At 49.0% G+C, this 20,560-nt stretch overlaps 1 protein-coding gene across 7 annotated transcripts in view; it reads left to right on the forward strand.

Annotated features, from left to right (window-relative positions):
• LRRC20 (leucine rich repeat containing 20) overlaps positions 1-20,560 on the forward strand; it is an 87,077-nt gene that overhangs the window by 33,503 nt on the left and 33,014 nt on the right. For 5 of the 7 annotated variants that reach the window (XM_025397312.1, XM_025397309.1, XM_025397314.1 and 2 more), the window contains one exon: positions 4,988-5,137. The exons of 1 other annotated variant lie outside the window; for it this stretch is intronic. In XM_025397312.1, coding sequence (XP_025253097.1) covers positions 4,988-5,137 — 150 coding nt within the window. Of the gene's footprint in view, positions 1-4,987; positions 5,138-10,050; positions 10,147-20,560 lie in introns of those variants that run through there. One more of the 7 variants, XM_025397316.1, reaches the window with a different exon arrangement.

Below are 20,560 nucleotides of genomic sequence, written 5' to 3' on the forward strand. Positions count from 1 at the left end.
GTCCCTTGTCTCCTCAGGTGGTCTCAATTTTTTCTTTATTCAATTATATTGAGTAGTTTCAGTAATAAAGATGACTCTGTACACATCCTATTTACAGATCCGTGTTGCTGGCTTTATTCTTTTTAAGCTTCAAAGTGTTTTCTATGTTTTCAATGCAGTTAGTTTTTTATCTGTTCCTTTGTGATTCTGTTATACTCCTAGATTTGGGAAGTCATCCTCACTTAAAAGGTTGTATAAATGTTCAATTCTGTTTACTTTTAAAAATTTGGTCTAAAAAGTATTTAAAGTGTAATTCTATCTAGGATGTATTTTGATTCTTAGATTGAGTCTTTCTCAAAATTGTTAAGGGGTTATTCTGACATCAGTTGATTAATCCTTCCCTCTCCAGTTTATTTGTGAAGCCTCCTTTAGCATTTATTATGACATTATTTCTGGACTATATTTTCGGAACTATATAATTTCTTTCTATGATCTATTTTCCCTTTTGCCCTCTGTTTTAATTATTTTTGGCTTATAATATTGGTTATAACCTCACCTTTTTTAGAGGGTCTTGCTTATATATTTCCCTAGCTGAACTTTAAAACCATTTAGTTAAGGTTAAAAAAAAAAAAAAAAACCTTGTGAGGATTTGGGTAGTAGTTACATTCAAGAATATATAAATTAATTTCTTTAAAAAACCAGTGTTTCAATATTTTGACTTGTCATCAATGGACACGTTATATCTCCACATACAAAACCATTCTTAAAAATGTCTTTGTGGGCCGGTTGCCCTGGCTCGCGACTATAATCCTAGCACTTCGGGAGGCCTAGTTGGGCGGATCACTTGAGCTCAGGAATTCAAGACTAGCCTGAGTAACGTGGCAAAACCCCAACTACAAAAAATACAAAAATTAGCCAGGTTTGATGGCGTGTGCCTGTAGTCCCATCTACCCAGGACGCTGAGGTGGGAGGATCGCTTAAGCCCAGGAGTTCGAGACCGCAGTGAGCTGAGATCGCGCCCCTGCGCTCCAGCCCGGGCGACAGAGCAAGACCCTGTCTCAATAAGCAAACCAAACCAAAACAAAACAAAACAAAATATCTTTGTGAACTTTTCTACTTTTTTTTTTTATATTGGTCAGATACATTTCTCATTATGCTCATTTCTCTATATTTTATATTGTTAGGAATAGTATCTTTAAAAACTGTATTTTCTTGCTGGTGCATAGGAATATCATTGCCTTTCGCATGCTTATTTGATTAGCTGCTTTGCTGAGACCATTTTAATTTATGTTGTTTGTCAGATGACTGCCTTGAGTTTCTGAGGTTATACAGTCATTTCAAATGCACCTAAGAATCACTTTGTCTGTTTTCAATGTCTGTGCTTTCTATTTAATTGGCCAGACCTAACTTGACTTTTCTTTTCTTTTCTTTTCCTTTACTTTTCTTTTTTCAGACAAGGTCTCACTGTCACTCAGGCTGGAGTGCAGTGGAGTGCAGAGGCTCACTGCAGCCCTGACCTCCTGCGTTCAAGCGATCTTCTTCCCACCTCAACCGCCCAAGTATCTGCGACTCCAGGCACGCACCACCATGCCCAGCTAGTTTTTAAATTTTTTTGTAGAGGCAGGGTCTCACTATGTTGCCCAGGCTGGTCTCAAACTCCTGGGCTCAGGCAATCCTTCCACCTTGGTCTCCCAAAGTACTGGGCTTACAGATATGAGCCACCACGCCTGGCCTGGCAAGAACTTTCATGATGCTATTCAGGGATACTAGTGATGAAAGGCATCCTTGTTTTGCTCTTTGTTTTAAAGGGAAAGCTTCTTCCATTACTTTGATGTTGCTCCTGGGATGTATGATGAGATCTGTCTACTCCTACCCAAAGGGACTGGTGTAATTCACAACAACTCCAACAAAACTTCTTTCCAGCCCTTAATATATCTGTCACAAAGCGCTAGAGGGCTTATTGTTTGGAAGTATTACTCTTTTTAGAATCCCCAGCTTGCCCCAAACTCTGAGCCCACAGTGCCTGTTTGCTTCCAGCTCAGCCCTTGCTCTTGCTCTTCTGAAAGCCTGACTTTTGGGACCTTGTTCCTCCCTGGCAGGATTTAGCAGTCTCTCCTGCCAGCCCCACCTGCTGATAGAAGAGCTGGGGATTGACATCGGACAGCTGCAGGGCTGGGTTACCAAGTGCAGCCCTGGACCAGAGGAGGCATTAACAACACCCCTTATAGGCTGCCTGGCAGAGGAGCCCTGTGGACCCTCAGTCATCTGTAATTTTGCCCTTTTCCTACCTGTCCCTTTTTTCCCATGAGTCTGCTGGACTTCTGGTACTATGCTCTGGGGGTCTTCTCAGTCCACTGGGAAAACAGCACAAAAAGGGGTTAATACAACACAGGGTGAGGAAGTCTTGTTTGCATTATATGAGGCTCAGCTCCTGGAGCAACTGACTGCTTAGGACAGTCAGAGAAGGCTTCATGGAGGAGGTGACATTTGAGCTGGGTCTTGGAGCAAGAGAATAAATCTGTGAGGCAGATGAGGGAGAAAGCCTTCAACTGTGATTATTTCCGTGTATTTTGTATTATTGTTGCTGTTAGGAATAGAATCGTTTAAAACCGTATTTTACTGGTTAGGAATAGAATCTTTTAAAACCGTATTTTACTGGTTAGGAATAGAATCTTTTAAAACCGTATTTTACTGCTGGCATATAGAAATATTATTGAGTTTCACATGTTTATTTTGGAGCAATTTTCAAAGGCTTAGTAGCCTGGGAGAGCCTGGCCTCTTTGGGGAAAAGATGAGAGTTTTCTGAGAGATAACTGGGGTGGTGCTGTCAGGGTCAATGAGTGCTGCTGGGTGGGAGGTTGGGGGCTGACTGGACACCAGCAACAGGAGTGACCCAGAAGACTTCTGGGAGAGATGGGATGGAAGCTGGCCTGGAAGCCTAGAGAGGCTTTAGATCGAGTGGGAAGAGGAGGTAAAGTGGAAGCGGAGGGCTGCTACAATATTGGTAGCATTCCTGCTAAATATCTTCTAGGTGCTTTGTTAGTCATTATTTTACTACATTTAATTTTTCCCAACAGCTCTCCTAGGCAGATGATGGTACCTTCATTCTACAGTTAAGGAAACTGAGGCTCAGGGAACTTGAGTGACACCTTGATGAGCTGGACAGACTAATTTCTGAACCCCTATACTTTTAGTGTCTGTCTGCTGCTGTATATATATCTGTCGTTGATATAATAATATATATAATTATATATGTATATATATCAGCTTTATTGAGATATAATTCACATGCCATGCAATTCATCCACTTAAAGTGTACAATTCAGTGGTTTTACTATGTTCAGAGTTGAGCAGTTGTCACCACAATCCAATCTTAGAACTTTTTGTGTGTGTATGTGATAGTCTTACTCTGTTGCCCAGGTTGAAGTGCAGTGGTGTGATTTCGGCTCACTGCAACCTCCGCCTTCCAGGTTCAAGGGATTCTCATGACTCAGCCTCCCAAGTAGTTGGGATTGCAGGCATGTGCCACCATGCCTGGCTAACTTTTTTTTTTTTTTTTTTTGTATTTTTAGTAGAGATGGGGTTTCTCTATATTGGCCAGGCTAGTCTTGAACTCCTGGCCTCAAGTGATCTGGCCACCTCAGCCTCCCAAAATGCTGGGATTACAGGCATGAGCCACTGCGCCCAGCCCAATCGTAGAACATTTTTATTCCCCTACAAAGAACTCCCCCGGCCCCCATCCCTTGCAGCGCTGGCATTCACTAATCTCCTTTCCGTCTGTATGCGTTTGCCTGTTCTTGACATTTCATATAAATGAAACTGTACAATGTTCCGGCCTTTGTAACTGGCTTCTTTTGCCTGATGTCATGTTTTCAGGGTTCAGCCATGCTATAGCTGCTATAACATACATTGGTACTTCATTTCTGTTTTTAAAATGTTTTTTGTGGGGAAGACAGAGTCTTGCTCTGTTGCCCAGGCTGGAGTGCAGTGGTGTGATCTGGGCTCACCGCAACTTCCACCTCCCAGGCTCAAGTGATTCTCATGTCTCAGCCTCGTGAGTAGCTGGGATTACAGGTGTGTACCACCATGCCTGGCTAATTTTTTTATTTTTAGTGGAGATAGGATTTCACCATGTTGGCCAGGCTGGTCTCGAACTCCTGGCCTCAAGCTACCCACCCACTTTGGCCTCCCAAAGTGCTGGGATTACAGGCGTGAGCCACCACGCCTGGCCACTTCATTTCTTTTTATTGCTGGATGATATTGCCTTTCATGGAGAGACCACATTTTGCTGATCCATTCCCCAGTTGGTCGACATTTGGGTTTTTCCACTTTCCGGCTTTTGGGCGGTTGTGAATAATGCTGCCAAGAACATCCACGTGTAATATGTTTTTTTATGGACGTATGTTTTTGTCTCTTGGGTATATACCTAGGAGTGGAGTGACTGGGTCATATGGTAACTCTGTGCTCTGTGTTTAACCATTTGAGGAACTGCCTGACTGTTCCGTGCAGCGGCTTCCCAGCTGCTGCTTGTACGAGACTTGCCTTTAGCATGACAGGACTAGGAAGAAGATCAAACCACAAAGTCTGTGTGAATTGCCTGTTTTGAAAGAAGTAGACTATTGTAAAGCACTCTTTAGACTGCATCTGTGCTGTTGAGTCTTTGATGATTCCAAAGGGACTTGTGGATTCTGCAGGGTTTCGAGGGCACTGCTATGAATGCCAGTCATCTTTGTGCCGGCAGACATGATTCTGGCTAGCAGACTGTGGCAACAGAGACGGCGCTGGTACAAATCCTTAAGTTCAGGGTGCAAGGGAGGGACAGGTATGAGTCAATGCCTGTGAGGAAGGTTGCTGGAAGACAGAGGCTCTGAAGCCTGGTCCAGGGGAGACAGGTGGGAGGGCAAGGAGGCTGGAAGGGGGCATGGAGGTGGGGTCCATGTGAGTCTGGGACAAGTTCTCAGGCAGCTGTGGCTGATAACTCTGGTTTGTCTTTGTCCTTTGGCTGCAGACCTGGCCGAGTGCAAGCTGGTCTCCTTTCCCATTGGCATCTACAAGGTCCTGCGGAATGTCTCCGGCCAGATCCACCTCATCACCCTGGCTAACAACGAGCTCAAGTCCCTCACCAGCAAGTTCATGACCACGTTCAGTCAGCTCCGAGGTAGGCCCTGGTCAGCTCTAGCCAGAAGGGCATGGCCAGCCCTCATCCTTCAGGCTCTGACCCTGTCTGGGGAGTGCCACCAGAGCTGGTCCCTGGTCAGTGACACCATGAAGTCATTCCCATGGGTAGACTTTGAAAATGGACCTGTGTTCTCTGCAGCTTGGAACTCTCTAGGTCACTTCTGCCTCTAGCTGGCTGTGAAGCACATTGACCAAGGGTCAAGGGTGTGGTTCTTGGAGTGATTCTCTTGTTCTGAACAGACCCGCGGGATGTTTGGGTCCTGAGGCCCTGGGAGTCATTATTTCCCAGTAGTCTTGAATGAGCCCCCTTCTCACCTTTCAATCTAGTGTTGTTCTCCTGTGTTGCTGTCTCAGTTCAGGAGTGAGAGATGCCAGGGATGTTGGCATTTTCTTTCTTTCCTTTTTTTTTTTTTGAGTCTTGCTCTGTCGCTCAGGCTGGAGTGCAGTGGTGTGATCTTGGCTCACTGCAGCCTCCACCTCCCAGGTTCAAGCAATTCTCCTGCCTCAGCCTCCCAAGTAGCTGGGATTATAGGCATGTGCCACCACATCTGGCTAATTTTAGTATTTTTAGTAGAGGTGGGGCTTCACCATGTTGGCCAAGCTGGTCTCAAACTCCTGACCTCAGGTGATCTGCCTGCCTCAGTCTCCCAAAGTGCTGGGATTACAGGTGTGAGCCACTATGCCTGGCTGATGTTGACATTTTCTCTGCTGGGCATATGCAGAGCACGTGGATGTAGGTGCTTGGTATCAAAGTGGCAGGAGGCCAGCAGGTGGGCCTCATAGATGCTCTAGAAATAGTTCCTCTGGATGGACAAGCAGTGTGCCTTGACTGCTGCAGTGCCTGCCGTCTTCTCCAGAGAGCAGTCCCTCCATCCTTCTATGAGAGGTCACTGCTGCTCAGTGACCCATGTGGCAGAGCTGTGGCGTGGGCGCCTGTTGCACGTTTGTGAAAGGGTGGAGTGGGAGAATTGCAGAGGGCACAGGAAGCCTAGGGGGGCAGATCCTGCTTCATCCCAGACTCACATGGACCCTAACTCCATGCCCCTTCCAGCCTCCTTGCCCTCCCACCTGTCTCCCCTGGACCAGGCTTCAGAGCCTCTGTCTTCCAGCAACCTTCCTCACAGGCATTGACTCATACCTGTCCCTCCCTTGCACCCTGAACTTAAGGATTTGTACCAGCGCCATCTCTGTTGCCACAGTCTGCTAGCCAGAATCATGTCTGCCGGCACAAAGATGACTGGCATTCATAGCAGTGCCCTCGAAACCCTGCAGAATCCACAAGTCCCTTTGGAATCATCAAAGACTCAACAGCGCAGATGCGGTCTAAAGAGTGCTTCACAATAGTCTACTTCTTTCAAAACAGGCAATTCACACAGACTTTGTGGTTTGATCTTCTTCCTAGTCCTGTCACACTGAAGGCAAGCCTCGTACACACAGCAGCTGGGAAGCCGCCGTGCAGAACGGTCAGGCAGTTCCTCAAATGGTTAAACACAGAGCACAGGGTTACCATATGACCCAGTCACTCCACTCCTAGGTATATACCCAAGATATGTAAAGACATACGTCCACGTTGCTAGGCACGGTGGCTCACGCCTATAATCCCAGCACTTTGGGAGGCTGAGGCAGGTGGAGCGCCTGAGGTCAGGAGTTCGAGTTGGCAAAGCCCTGTCTCTACTAAAAATACAAAAATTAGCCGGGTGTGATGGTGCATGCCTGTAATCCCAACTACTTGGGAGGCTGAGGAGAATCGCGTGAACCCAGAAGGTGGAGGATGCAGTGAGCCGAGATTGTGCCATTGCACTCTAGTCTGGGTGATAGAGCAAGACTCTGTCTCAAAAACAAACAAACAAACAAAAAAACAAAAAATACCCAAAAACAAAACCATACGTCCATGCAAAAACACATTACTCACGAATGTTCATGGCAGCATTATTCTTAACAGCCTGAAAGCTAGAAAGTAGAAACATACAAATGTCCATCAACTGGGAAATGGATCCACAAAATGTGGTCTCCCCATGAAAGGGAATATCATCCAGGTTCTGGGAATGCTCTACATGATAGGGATATGAAAAGAGTCTAAGAGAAAAGGGTTTAGAGAAAGAAATACGTGAAATGCTGATGATGCATGAGGGACCCAAGCAAGCCTATCTCATAGGGCTGACTTTAGGCTGGGCAAGCTTCCTAAAGGAGGTATGGGCATTGGGCAGGCCAGGAGGGAGAGGGTGCGTGAAGTGGCAAATACAGTGCAGGGACAGTGGCTCAGGAGAGAGCTCCAGGCAGGACCTGGAAAGGCCATCATGCAAACAGAAGGACAAGGAGGAGGGATTCGTCTATATAGCTGTTTCTGAGTGAAGCTCACAGAGTTTGTTGCATTTGTGTCTGAAAAGCTAAAATCCCTATGACTTGGAGGACACAGAGAGGCCCCTAGGGCTAGATTTCCAGGTCTGGAACTTTCCAGGCCATGGCTGCCTTTCCAGGCCACCTGTGTTAGTCCCAGGGTCCTCTAGTGCTGTACCTAGCCAATTGGGATTGGATGTTTGCTTTCCCGAGGAGGATAGAATGATTGAAAACGGAGGATGGGGCTGTCTGGGGCCTTGGGGAAGGGCACAGTCAGGCCCTTTGGGTGGGAGGAGAGTTCATTTGTACTTTTCCTTCATTAGACCTTCCCTCGAACACCTTTGTCTCCCAGACCCAGGTCTGGAGGCCTAGGTCTCCACCAGAGTCTCTCCCTGCGGAGACTAGGGTTGCAGGACACATTGTCCTCACCACCCGGTGCTGTGATATGGGTATGGACAAAATGCTGGAAGGGACTGCTGGGAAGAGGAATGAATTCTGAGAGAGTGCCATGGGCAGAGCCTGGGTATGGATGCAAGAGCTTTGAAAGTGCTTGACATTTGGGGAGTGCCTTGTGGGATGAGTAAGTAGGCCCTCTCCAGAGGGCATGGGGAAATGTACCAGAGAAATGGCCCTTAGCCTGTGCATCTGTGGGATGCAGAAATGTATTTACATAGCACCTTCGGGTCAGAAGTCTGTTGAGGATGCTGTTTGAACTCCTTCCCTGCTGCCAGTGGCTCCTGACTCCCTCATGCTGCTTTCGAATCACAAAGTGCCTGCTAATCGAATTCACAGAGGCAGCGGATTGAGGGATGTGGTAGCAGCAGCGGGGGTGGGAGCTGAGCACCCTGTTGGGCTCTCACCTTACCTTGAGAGATGGCTCTGGGCCTGAGCCTTTGTTGTGGTTTCTCTTTCAAATAGAAAAGCCCTCTTCTTTTATGTGTGAAGAGGAGGCTTAAACAGGCCTGACTGAGCTCAGCAGACCTGCTGTGTCCTCCTCTGGGTGCCTGACAGAGGTGGGCTGCCTCGGTGCTGGGGAGGGAACAAGCTGCTTCGTCCCTGCCTGTCACAGTGTTTCCCGGGGCTGCCCTCGGGACTCTTCTGCAAGGCCCAAGGCCCTGGCAGGGTGAGTCATCTCTAAGTGATTCCATCCTCTTAATGTCCTTCATCCATTTTATGGAAGGAAAAAACAAGATGTGAGAAAGCCAAGGGCATACATGGAATTGGTCTGATCGCAGGTGGGCCCTGCAGAGAGTGTCCCCATGTCCTGCTGTGGCTCTTCTGTCCCTTCTGCTCCTGTATCCCTGTTTCCCCTCTTCCTGTAGTCTTAGCTCTTTTTAGTGAGTGTGTCCTGGGACTGCCAGGCCAGAGGTGTAGGAGACACATCTATGGCAATAAACGAAGCCCAGCCAAATGAGACAAGCAAAGGCTATGTATTCAGAGCTTGCTACAGCGAAGGAGTCAGCCACCATCACTTGTGTGTTGGCAGAGACTCAAAGGCAGGCAGTAGAGTGGTAGAGTGGAAAAAAGGGAAGACTTCAGGTACTCTGATTGTTGGCATGGGGGAGTTCTAACTAGAGCGGAGCATCCTCTGCGATTGACGAGGGGGGCATATTGGCTTTCTCTTGTTGGTTAATTGGAAGTGGGGACAAAAATCGGGAAGCTGTTAGTTATTAATTGAGTCCCGGCCACTTGGGACCAGTTGTTACAGGGATTATTGTTTGGCCTCCTGGATGATTGCTAGAGATAGCAGTCTGACTTCTCACAAATCTGACGTATGGCAGGCTGGCATCCTGGCTGGTTACTGTGGATCGTGGGTTGGTTTCCTGGGCAGGCTGCTGTGGGTTGTGAGTGGAGTTCTGTTTTTATATTTGGCCTGGTCATTGTCTGTTTGTATATTCAGTCTCTCACACCCCTGCCCGTCAGCTCAATCCAGCGGATTCCCACAGGCATTGGGTTTGGTGTGGCTGTGGGGATGCATGGGTGAGTGATAACAGCAGAGCCCAAATTCACAGGTGCTCAGCTCCCCCGGCTCCATGCTGAGCGCTCTCCCTGCATCATGTCATTTAGTCCTGGTAGCACCTGTGTCATTTGGGAATGATAAGAAAACTGAGAGCTTGCCGGGCGCGGTGGCTCAAGCCTGTAATCCCAGCACTTTGGGAGGCCGAGGCGGGTGGATCACGAGGTCAGGAGATCGAGACCATCCTGGCTAACATGGTGAAACCCCGTCTCTACTAAAAATACAAAAAAACTAGCCGGGCGTGGTGGCGGGCGCCTGTAGTCCCAGCTACTCGGAGGCTGAGGCGGGAGAATGGCGTGAACCCGGGAGGTGGAGCTTGCAGTGAGCCGCGCTCGCGCCACCCCACGGGGGGGGAGAGGGGAGGCCCCCCCCCCATAAAAAAAAAAAAAAAAAAAAAAGAAAACTGAGAGCTGAATGTGGCCCCGGAGGAGCTCCCTATCTTGCAGGGGAGGCAGGTTTATGAGCAGACACCATGTCATACATGATGTGAGGGGTGATGCAGCAGACGTTTGCCCACAGTCTGTGGGTGTCCAGGCAGTGGAAGTCAGTTCTGCCTTCAGTGAGCAGGAAATCAGAAAACCTCCAGAGGAAATGGCTTAAAGTGTGGATTTGACAGATGAGAAGGGTTTTACCCGGTAAATAAGAAGGAGTTTCTTTTTTTTTTTTTTTTTGAGATGGAGTCTCGCTCTGTCGCCCAGGCTGGAGTGCAGTGGCGCGATCTCGGCTCACTGCAAGCTCCACCTCCCGGGTTCACGCCATTCTCCCGCCTCAGCCTCCGAGTAGCTGGGACTACAGGCGCCCGCCACCACGCCCGGCTAGTTTTTTGTATTTTTAGTAGAGACGGGGTTTCACCATGTTAGCCAGGATGGTCTCGATCTCCTGACCTCGTGATCCACCCGCCTCGGCCTCCCAAAGTGCTGGGATTACAGGCTTGAGCCACCGCGCCCGGCCAAGAAGGAGTTTCTATAGCATCTTTTGGTACAGTGAAAGGTGTGTTTGGGAAAAAACTAGAAAAGTGGTACAAGACTGAGTGTTACAGAGCAGAGGGATGGTGTGTTGTTAGGGACTGGCTGGAAGGAGTCATCTGCCTGGGCGGGAACATTTGGGAAGAGTTCTGGGAGGTTGGGAGGGGATAGGCCCTGTGGAAAAGGCCAAGAGAAGCATCCTAGCAGGGAGAAGCAGTGTGAGGCCAGGCCGGGAAGGCACAGAACAGGCAGGGCCTCAAAGCCGAGTCATAAGGGAGGCTGCGAGCTCCTTCTGCCCTCCAAAACGATGAGTTCCCTCACCTCAAGAGCCTGGGCCTGGGCCAGGGCAACAGGAGGTGGCTGCTGCGGCTGCTGCAGGGCAGGAGGCGGGCTTTGGTTGGTCGGGAGCAGGTGTGTGTGGGTGCGGGACGACCGGGAGGTGGGTTGCTCCAGTCAGCCGGCCTGAGACCTCCATGGAGACTTGCTGACCCCAAGACCCTGCATCTGGAGGCAACACAGCCTGGTGGAACTGGGCCCCAGAGGGCTTGTGAGTAGTTGGGGAGCATCCAGCAATGTGTTGAGATGTTCCCTGGGGCTCACGGCTCATTTTCTCTGATTTTTCAGCAGCAGCAGGCTTCTTGCCTCTTTCTGTTTCCCCAAGTGTGTGTTCCTTACACTGTCCCTGACAGGGAGATGCCAGCCAGCCATAAACTCCAGGAGGGGGTGTGGTTTCCTCCTCAGAGCCAGACCCTCCCAGGGGTGACCTTGGAGATGTGCCTAGGGCGAGCCCATGGGGTGCATGACACCTGGGGGGAGCCTGTCTGCAGAGGGCTCTTGGCTGCTCACTGGGCCGCCCTTTACCCTCCCCACAGGGCTCTCCAGGCAGCAGCTCCTGGTGCCTGCCAGATAAAATGGGGCAATTTTCCTCATTATCTCAGCAATTAGGACAGGCGGGAGTGAGGCGCCAGGCTTTATCTTTACCTCTGGCAACCACCTTGGTGCCAGAGGGGCCACGCTTCAGCCTCAGCTACTCTCTGCACACCTTGGGGAGTGGTCTTCCTGCTCCAAAGGCCCTACATGCCTGGTGCCTGGGGTGGGTGTGGGCAGAGGGCATGGAGAAGCTAGTTTAAAGCAACTGAGTCCATGCTGACAGGCCAGGGTGGTGAGGATGGGGCGGGCCCCTCTGTTCCTCAGGCCATACCATCAAAGCTGCTGCTGTCCACGCCTGGCCAGGAGTCTTAGGCGGTATTTGGGGGTGGGAAGGGGGTGTGCCAGTGAACAGTGTATGTCAGGGCCCCACAGGACTTATTTTCTGGTGTTCTGGGGAGGGAGGAGAAGGCGGGTGTCCTCTGGGCACATTACATTTCCAAACCTGGGGAGCAAGGGAACCGTCCTCAGAAAGGCTATTAGCGTGGTGGGGTCACAGTGCGCTGTTCCTCCCCAACTTCCTACTTCACTTCAACCCTCTGGGTTTACTCTTTTAAATAGCTGATGTTACTTAGTGGACAAAAGAGAAAAGAAAAGGGGGGCCCAGAAATGTGCTGGGAGAGCCGGGCAGACGTGGAAGGTCTGTGAGTTTGGTGGGGGATGCTGAGGTTTTGGTTGTAGCCTGGGATCGGGCAGATCTACTCTGTCAGAAACACATTTTCTTTTTCTTTTTTCTTTTTTTTTAAGATGGAGTCTCGCTCTGTCGCCCAGGCTGGAGTGCAGTAGCACTATCTCTGCTCACTGCCACCTCTACCTCCCAGGTTCAACTGATTCTCCTGCCTCAGCCTCCCGAGTAGCTGGGATTACAGGCACCTGCCACCATGCCTGGCTAATTTTTGTATTTTTAGTAGAGACAGGGTTTAACCATGTTGGCCAGGCTGGTCTCAAACTCTTGGCCTCAGATGATCCACCCATCTTGTCCTCCCAAAGTGTTGGGATAATAGGCCTGAGCCATAGCGCCCAGCCAGAAGCACATTTTCTGGTGCCTTCAGTGCAGCCCAGCACTGGAATAGTGGGGTCTGGGAGAGTCTGTCTCCCCTGAGTTATGCACAAGGGGCAGACCCCAATTGCAGATGATCAAGAATCCCTACCTGATATCAAGGCAGTGACTAGGTGTGGCCTTCTGCTCAGTTTTTGCCATCAGTCCTCAAGGGCGCCCCACCCCTGGAGCTACCTGGATGACCTCAGTGAAGCAAAGGCCAAACTGTTTGTGACCCCTGCATGGCTGCTTCTGGGCAGTGGGTCAGCCCTTCCTAGCAGTGTTAAGGAACCCAAGCGTCATGGGCTTTGGCATCCTTAGTAGAATCCCAGAGACAGGATTACTGAGGTCAGAGGGCATTTTGAGGCTCTGCTACATATAGCGGAAGAACCACGCAGCAGAGACCAACCAACCTACAGAGCTAGAAAAAATAAGTTAAATTCCCTGTGAAGGGGAGTCGGGGCAGCCTGGAGATGTATTACTGCTGCACCAGCAGGAGAGCATCACTTCCATCCTGTATCTTAACCACCCCTAGAAACCAGCAGACCTCAACAGCCCCCTTACACCCCTGGCCCGGAACTCTGTACAGTGTGTTGGCGGAGGAGGGCACACTGGAACACCAGGACAGTGTGGCTCTGAGCCTCTGGTACCTCTGTCCTCCAGAGCCCAAGCTAACACTTCTTGCAACCCTGTACGGCAGAAGACTTTGCAGTTTCCCTTCACTTCCCTCTTCCAGGCTCTACGTGCAGCTCTCCTTTGCTCTTAGCTCTGCGATTCAAATGTTTCCATACCTGCCTCTGCCCTTCTTACCCATTCCTGAGCACCTCTTTAGTTGCTGTTTGTGTCTCTGCCACACCTCCAGAGCTCTAAGGCTTCATTTGAAAAGCATATCCTATTTACTTACTTATTTTTGATTAGACAGTAGATGCACACAATGTGATATTTTGAAGATTGAAAGGATAGGAGGGAAAAATAAGGCTGCTCTTCTACTCCTGTCCCCAGACATCTAAGTCCATGTCCAGAGACAACCACCATTACCAGTACTAGAGATATTCCATGCCTATATAAATATAAATATACTTCATAATAGTAGCATTTATAATATACCACGGGTAGGTACTGTTGTAAGCAAACAGAGCATAAGTAACAAGTAACTTGCCCAACGTCACACAGCAAGAAAAAAGAGCTACCTTAGTCTTTTTTCTTTTTTGAAACAGGTCTCCCTCTGTCACCCAGGCTGGAGTGCAGTGGTGCAATCTCGGCTCTCTACAACCTCTGCCTCCTGGGCTCAAGTGATCTCACGTTAGCCTCCTGACTAGCTGGGACTATGGCACACCATCACACCCAGCTAATCTTTTGTATTATTTGTGGAGACAGGATCTTGCCATGTTGCCCAGGCTAGTCTTGAACTCCTAGACTCAAGTGATCTGCGTCTCAGCCTCCCGAAGTGTTGGGATTACAGGCGTGAGCCACCGCACCTGGCCTGCCTTAGTCTTTTCACAGAGGCAAAATGTTTAGTACTTCATTTTAGTCTGTTCCAGACCTAGTTAAAAGTGCTTTTTCTCCCCTTCCCCTTGTTCACCCCTGAGGAGTGAGTGTGGCATCTGGAAATGCCCTCTGACCCCTGTGGGCAGCAGCTGTCTCTGTGTGAAGCCTCCTCAGCACTGAGCATGGGCCGTTGGAAGGACACTGCCTACCTGACCATCTGACTCTGCCCTGCGGGGGAGTCCATGCAGTCAGGGACTGTGACTGCTCATTGACGCAGGTTCAGAGCTGAGGTGCTGATTGAGCTCTGGTGAGCAGGTATTTTTGGAGCTGGCACATTCCTTCGAGCATGGGTTGTATAATTACTGCAGGTCAGCTTTGTCTGTCCCTTAATGGAATCGGCAAGCTTCTCTCGGCTGGGGTTAATCTAAGGCCTCTGAGTCAGCCTTGGCAATTGTCCAAGATAAGGATGGTACAGGAAGTAATAAGAGGAACTTGGGGAAGAAGAGGTCCATTTAACAGACACTGGAAACCACAATTCAGTAGGTGTAATCAATAAGAAAATGTCATGATGGGGGCTGCTGTCAGGCTGGGTAGAACCTTGGGAGTGGAATGGAGTGGGGTCTTTTTCCAGAGCCCCGGTCCATCCTGGGAGCCCTGGTTGTTCCACTCTGAACCCTGGCCTGAGTGTAGGAAGAATCTTTGGAACCCCTAATGCAGTCATCTGGGACCAGAAGATCTCAGCCCTCTCTGTCCAGAAGAGGAGGCAGTGAGACCTTGGGCAGATGGCCGGGGTGCTGTGACTCCAGAGGGGAGAAGCGAAGCCAGACGTGGCTGTGGCTGTGTTAGGCTGGAAGCTCAGCACACTGGCTGATCCCGCGGCTGGGGCTTTGGCCACACTTTTGTTCTTCCTCTGAACTGGAAAAAATAGAGAAAACCTTAAGCGCCCAGTTTGGGGCCGTATAAGAGATAAAAAGAAAGCTAAGGCATCAGCAGCCTTGCTGGCCCAAGTTGGCCTTTGTGGGCCTCAGTTTCCCTATCTGAGAAAGGGGAAACATCTACTCCATAGTGATTTTGTGAGGTTGGAGATAATGCATATAAGGCGCCCTGTGTAGGGTTTGGTGCATGCAAAATTCTTGATGAATGATGCTGCTGATACGGTGATAGTGAAGACACTGGGGGCCTTAGTTGTCGACAAGAGAGGTCTCTGGTCAAGTAGTCAGGACAATGGTCCAGTCATAGGAATCTGTCTCTCCACAAGGAATTTCAGTGAGAAAAGAACTGGAGAGATCCCCAAGTCCATGTCTTCACGGATGGGGACCCTGAGGCTCAGAAGGGAGAAGTGGCTTTTCTGACCTACCTCCAGGAAGATGCAGGGCGAGACCTCAGTTCAGGGTCTCCGGGTCCCCGGTCAGGCTCTTTGCCATGGAAGCAGGTAGTGTGATCACCTGCTTCTCAGCTAATGTTGAGAGGCTGTTTTTAACTGATTGTGTATATATACCCCACCTTACTGCACAGAGGATTTTTAGAGCTCATGATACAGGCAGCTCATGATACAGGCAGTGGATACCACGGTGGGAACAGAAGCAACTCAGAGACCCTGCTGGGCCATGGCTTCTGAGAAGTGAAGCTGTATGGCTGGGGAGAACTTGCTGTTTTGCCAGCCCTGCCCCCTACATCAGGAAGCATGGCCCCATTCTGTCCAATTCAAGGCCTTTTTCTGGAATGCTTCCTTTCCATGGAGCTCAGATTTGGCTACCTGGAGATTTATTCTAACAATTTGGGTGGAATTTGGCACATATGCTGACATTCATAAAGCCCTAGGGGTTGGGCAAGAGGGTGACTGACAGGGGTGGGACATCCATCCCCAGGAATCTGCTCTCTTTGCCCTCCCTTGGGGAGGGGGCCTAGAAGCAGCTCCATGGTTTTGCTCCCACTCAAAACCTCCCAGGTTTATTATAAACAACTTTATTCTTATAAATCTGGCAACTTAGAAGAAATGGACCACGTTATTGAAAACCACAAACCACGAAAACTCAGCCAAGATGAAATAGACAACCGGAATAGACCTATGACTATCAAATAAGTGGAATTCATAAATAAAAAGATCCCAAAGAAGAAATCTCCAAGCCCAGATGATTGCATTGGGGAATTCTATCAAACTTTTAAAATGAGAATTCACATCAATTTTACACAGCCTCTTCCAGAAAACAGAAGAGAAGGGCATACTTCCCAATCCATGCTAGGAAACTGATATTATTCTGATATCAAATCCAGACAAAGACAGTACCAAAAATGCGAAAGTAAAAGAAAATACAGACCAATATCTCCCATGAAGATAGATGGAAAGATTCTCAGCAAAATATTACCAGTCAAATTCAGCAATGTATAAAAAGAGCATATGACATGTGTAAGCGGGATTTATCAATTATTCCAGGTGTGCAAGGCTGGATCCAACTTTAGAAATCAATCAGTGTAATATATCATATGAAAAGGCTAGGCTGGGTGAGGTGGCTCACGCCTGTAATCCTAACACTTTGGGAGGCTGAGGTCGGTGGATTGCCTGAGCTCAGGAGTTCAAGACCAGCCTGGGCAACATGGGGAAATCCCATCTCTACTAAAATACAAAAAATTAGCTGGGTGTAGTGGCGGCATGCACCTATAATACCAGCTACTCAAGAGGCTGAGACAGGAGAATCGCTTGAACTTGGAAGGCAGAAGCTGCAGTGAGCCGAGATCGCGCCACTGCATTCCAGTCTGGGGGACAGAGCAAGACTCCATCTCAAAAAAAAAAAAAAATGTTTAAGAAGAAGAATCAGACAATCATATCATTTGACAAAGAACAAGCATTTGACAAACTTCAACTCTCATTACACTAAGAATACAGGGAAACTACCTCAACTTGGTAAAGAGCATCTTCAAAAATCCTACAGCTAACATCAGACCTAATGATGAAAGGCTTTCCCGCAAGCTGGGAACAAGGCAAGGATGTCCACTCTCATCCTCAGAGTTCTAACCATTGCAATAAAACGACAACAAGAAGAAGATAGTTCTTCCGTGGGCTTTTTGCAGAACTGGTTTTTTTTTTTGTTGTTTTTTTTTTTTTTAACTCTGAACTCAAATGCCTTCCCAGCAATCTGAAATAACCTTCTTTTCTTGTTTACTATTTCTCCCTGCACTCGTCTGTAAGCTTGTTAAGGTTGGGATCTAGTCCGTCTCATTAGCCATGATTTCCCGCTGTCTAGCAGAGCCTGCCCTGTGGTAGGTGCTGAGTAATATTTGTTGAGTAAGTGGAGGCTGTTTTGGCATCATTGGCTCTGACTGGCTTCCTGCAATCCATGTGTCACAGCTGCACTGACCCTCTCTTATTTTCCCTTTTGATTCCTGCTTTCATGTTGGCCTTCAGTTTTGTTTCTGCAAAGGTTCCATAATCCAGGAACCAAGTGTCATGTGTCTTGTATCTCTAATAGAGTCTCACTCTCACTCTGTTGCCCAGGCTGGAATGCAGTGGTGTGATCTTGGCTCACTGCAACCTCCACCTCCCGGATTCAAGCGATTCTCCTGCCGCAGCTCCTGAGTAGCTAGGATTATAGCTGTGTACCACCATGCCTGGCTGATTTTTGTATATTTAGTAGAGACAGAGTTTCGCCATGTTGTGCAGGCTGGTCTTGAACTCCTGGCCCCAAGTGATCCACTCACCTTGGCCTCCCAAAATGCTGGGATTACAGGAATGAGCCACTGCACCTGGCCTTGTTGAGTGTATTTAATTTTCAAAGATTACCCTTTTCTGGCCGGGCACGGTGGCTCATGCCTGTAATCCTAGCACTTTGGAAGGTCGAGGCGGGTGTATCACCTGTGGTCAGGAGTTCGAGACCAGCCTGGCCAACATAGCAAAACCCTGTCTCTACTAAAAATACAAATATTAGCAGGGTGTGGTGGCGGGTGCCTATAATCCCAGCTTCTTGGGAGGCTGAGGCAGGAGAATTGCTTGAACCCGGGGAGCAGAGGTTGCAGTGAGCCAAGATTGTACCACTTCACTCCAGCCTGAGCAAAAGAACAAAACTCCATCTCAAAAAAACCTCCAAAAAACAAAGATTACCCTTTTTACATTCAGTTACAAGGCTAAGCATATAGTAGGTGCTTAGTAAATGTGTGACTTGTGTGGTTCATCCTGCCTTTCACATCCCTCTCAGCTCGTCATCACAGCCTGTGATAAATAGGCAGGAAAGACCTTCTCATGAGGTCACCTGGAAAGAGGATGGGCCCAAGGACACCTGATGAGTTACAACATAACCAGGTCCTTCCTGGTTCCCCTCTTGTGATTCTCTGGCCACTGAATAAGCAAGGATTTGCTGGTTATGTATTCTGAGAACAGGTATTGAAGGGATTAGGGGTGCAAAACTGGATGAAGTGAGGTGCCACGGTGGCCTGCTTCTCTTGGGGGAAGGGACAGATGCAGAGCCCATGAGACAGGACAGTGATTGATGAGATGAGGAGTCAGGCTCTGGACACGGCTGACTGGGGTTCAAATCCTGATTTGGGGGTTGGGAGAGGAAAGTCACATACCTTGTGGAGAAGCTGGGGTTTCTGTGATCTTGGACAAGTTATTTCACCTCTTTGTAAATTGATGGTAATGGGTTATGGAAAAATCACAATGACGATTACATGTAAATCCCTAGAACAAGTGCCTCAAATGTAGTAGTGCTCTATTAGTGTAGTAATAGGTGTTAGCTATCATTATTACTTTTTTTTTTTTTGAGACAGAGTCTCGTTTTGTAGCCCAGGCTGGAGTGCAGTGGTGCGATCTCAGCTACTGCAACCTCTGCCTCCTGGGATTCTTATGCCTTGGATTCTCATGCCTCGGATTCTCATGCCTCAGCCTCTCAAGAAGCTGGGATTGCAGGCTTCTTGCCATGCCACCACGCCTGGCTAATTTTTGTAGTTTTAGTAGAGACAAGGTTTCACCATGTTGACCAGGCTGGTCTCGAACTCCTGACTTCAAACGATCCGTCTGCCTCAGCCTCCCAAACTGCTGGGATTACAGTCGTGAGCCACCGTGCCCGCCTGAGATCTTTACTCAATCCACCCATTTAAATGCTGATCTCCTCCAGAAAAACCTCACAGACACATCCAGAAATCATGCCCAGCTATCTGGGCATCCCTTAGCCTAGTCAAGTTGACACAGAAAATTAACCATCACAGCCCCCACATCAGCTTCCACGGCCGCATCGACCGTGACCCCCAACGCTGCACACAGGGGCCAGCTCCCAGCAGGCTCTTGGAAATGTCTCCAGAGGTAGATGCTTCTTACTTTTCTCAGCCACTGTGGGGATGTAATTAGACTCATGCCTGAATTGGTTTGATAAAAGGCCATTTAAAAAAATTCTGAATATGTCAAAAAACTGGGAATAACAAAATCAAGCAAGGAGAGATTCTCCTCCCCTCCCTCTGGCAGTTATCCTGGTGGCCCTGCAGAGCTGTGTGTGGGGTCTGGCCCTATAGCGTGAGAGCCTGGGCCAGCAGCTTCTGAGATTCCCCCCAAGTGAATGTGCTGTGTGTCTGTGACACTGGCTGTGTTTATCAGCTTCCTGATGCTTGGTGTTCCAAACCCCTGTTCCCAAATGCCTCAGGGCCCCGCGGGAGATTTTTGTTTGTTTGTTTGTTTTTACCCCGGAAACGGAGTCTCACTCTGTCGCCCAGGCTGGAGTGCAGTGGCGCGATCTTGGCTCACGGCAACCTCCACTTCCTGGGTTCAAGCAATTCTCCTGCCTCAGCCTCCCGAGTAACTGGGATTACAGGAGCACGCTGCCGCGCCCGGCTAATTCACCGGGGCTTTTTGAAGCAACAGAGGGTATTCTTGTTGCAAAGAGCATTTTCTTCTTTCCTCAGTCTAAGCATGGGCAGTTAGCCATGCAGGTCTAGGACATAAGTAACTGAGTACTAACCAGATTTCTGGGTTGCTCCGGGTGCCCTGCGTGGTTTGCCGTATCTATCAGTCTGTCCGTCCATCCATCCTCATGTCTATCTCAATACGTACGTGGAATTTACTGTGTGCCTAGCACTGTTCAGTATTTTTCATGTATTAATTCATCGAAACTTTACAACAACCCCGCAGAGAAAGAGGATCTAGTACTGTCATCATTTCACAGATGAAGAAATGGAGGCAAAGATAAACAGCTTGCCCAAGGTCACACAGTCAGGCAGAATCCTGGGACACCTTGCCCCACAGCATGTGTTTGTAACCCCCACACCCACTGTACAGCCTCCCACCACAAGCCTCAGGGGGAGAGGTTCAGGGCGGCCCCACTCCCCACTCTGCATGGGGCAATACCCCACTTCTAGGCACTGGCTCATGTCCTGGGTGTCTGTGTAGGCCAGCAGATCTTCTGGTGGGGTGCAGAATGCAGCACGTCCCAGGGAGGGAGGGGTGAGGGCTAGGTGAGCTGTTGGGGAGCCTTCCTGTAGGTGGTGTAGGCATGCTGGGATTCCAGAAATGGAAATGAAACAAACCAGGGCACAGCTGGCACCATCAAGGACTTTGGCCACCTCCCTGTCTGCAACCTGGAAGCAAAGCTGTGTCCTCAGAAATGCCCTATGAGCACCCACTGATGCCCCACAGAGGCCAGGCTGCTC

The sequence above is a fragment of the Theropithecus gelada genome, chromosome 9, assembly GCF_003255815.1.
Source record: "Theropithecus gelada isolate Dixy chromosome 9, Tgel_1.0, whole genome shotgun sequence".
NCBI lineage: Eukaryota > Metazoa > Chordata > Mammalia > Primates > Cercopithecidae > Theropithecus > Theropithecus gelada.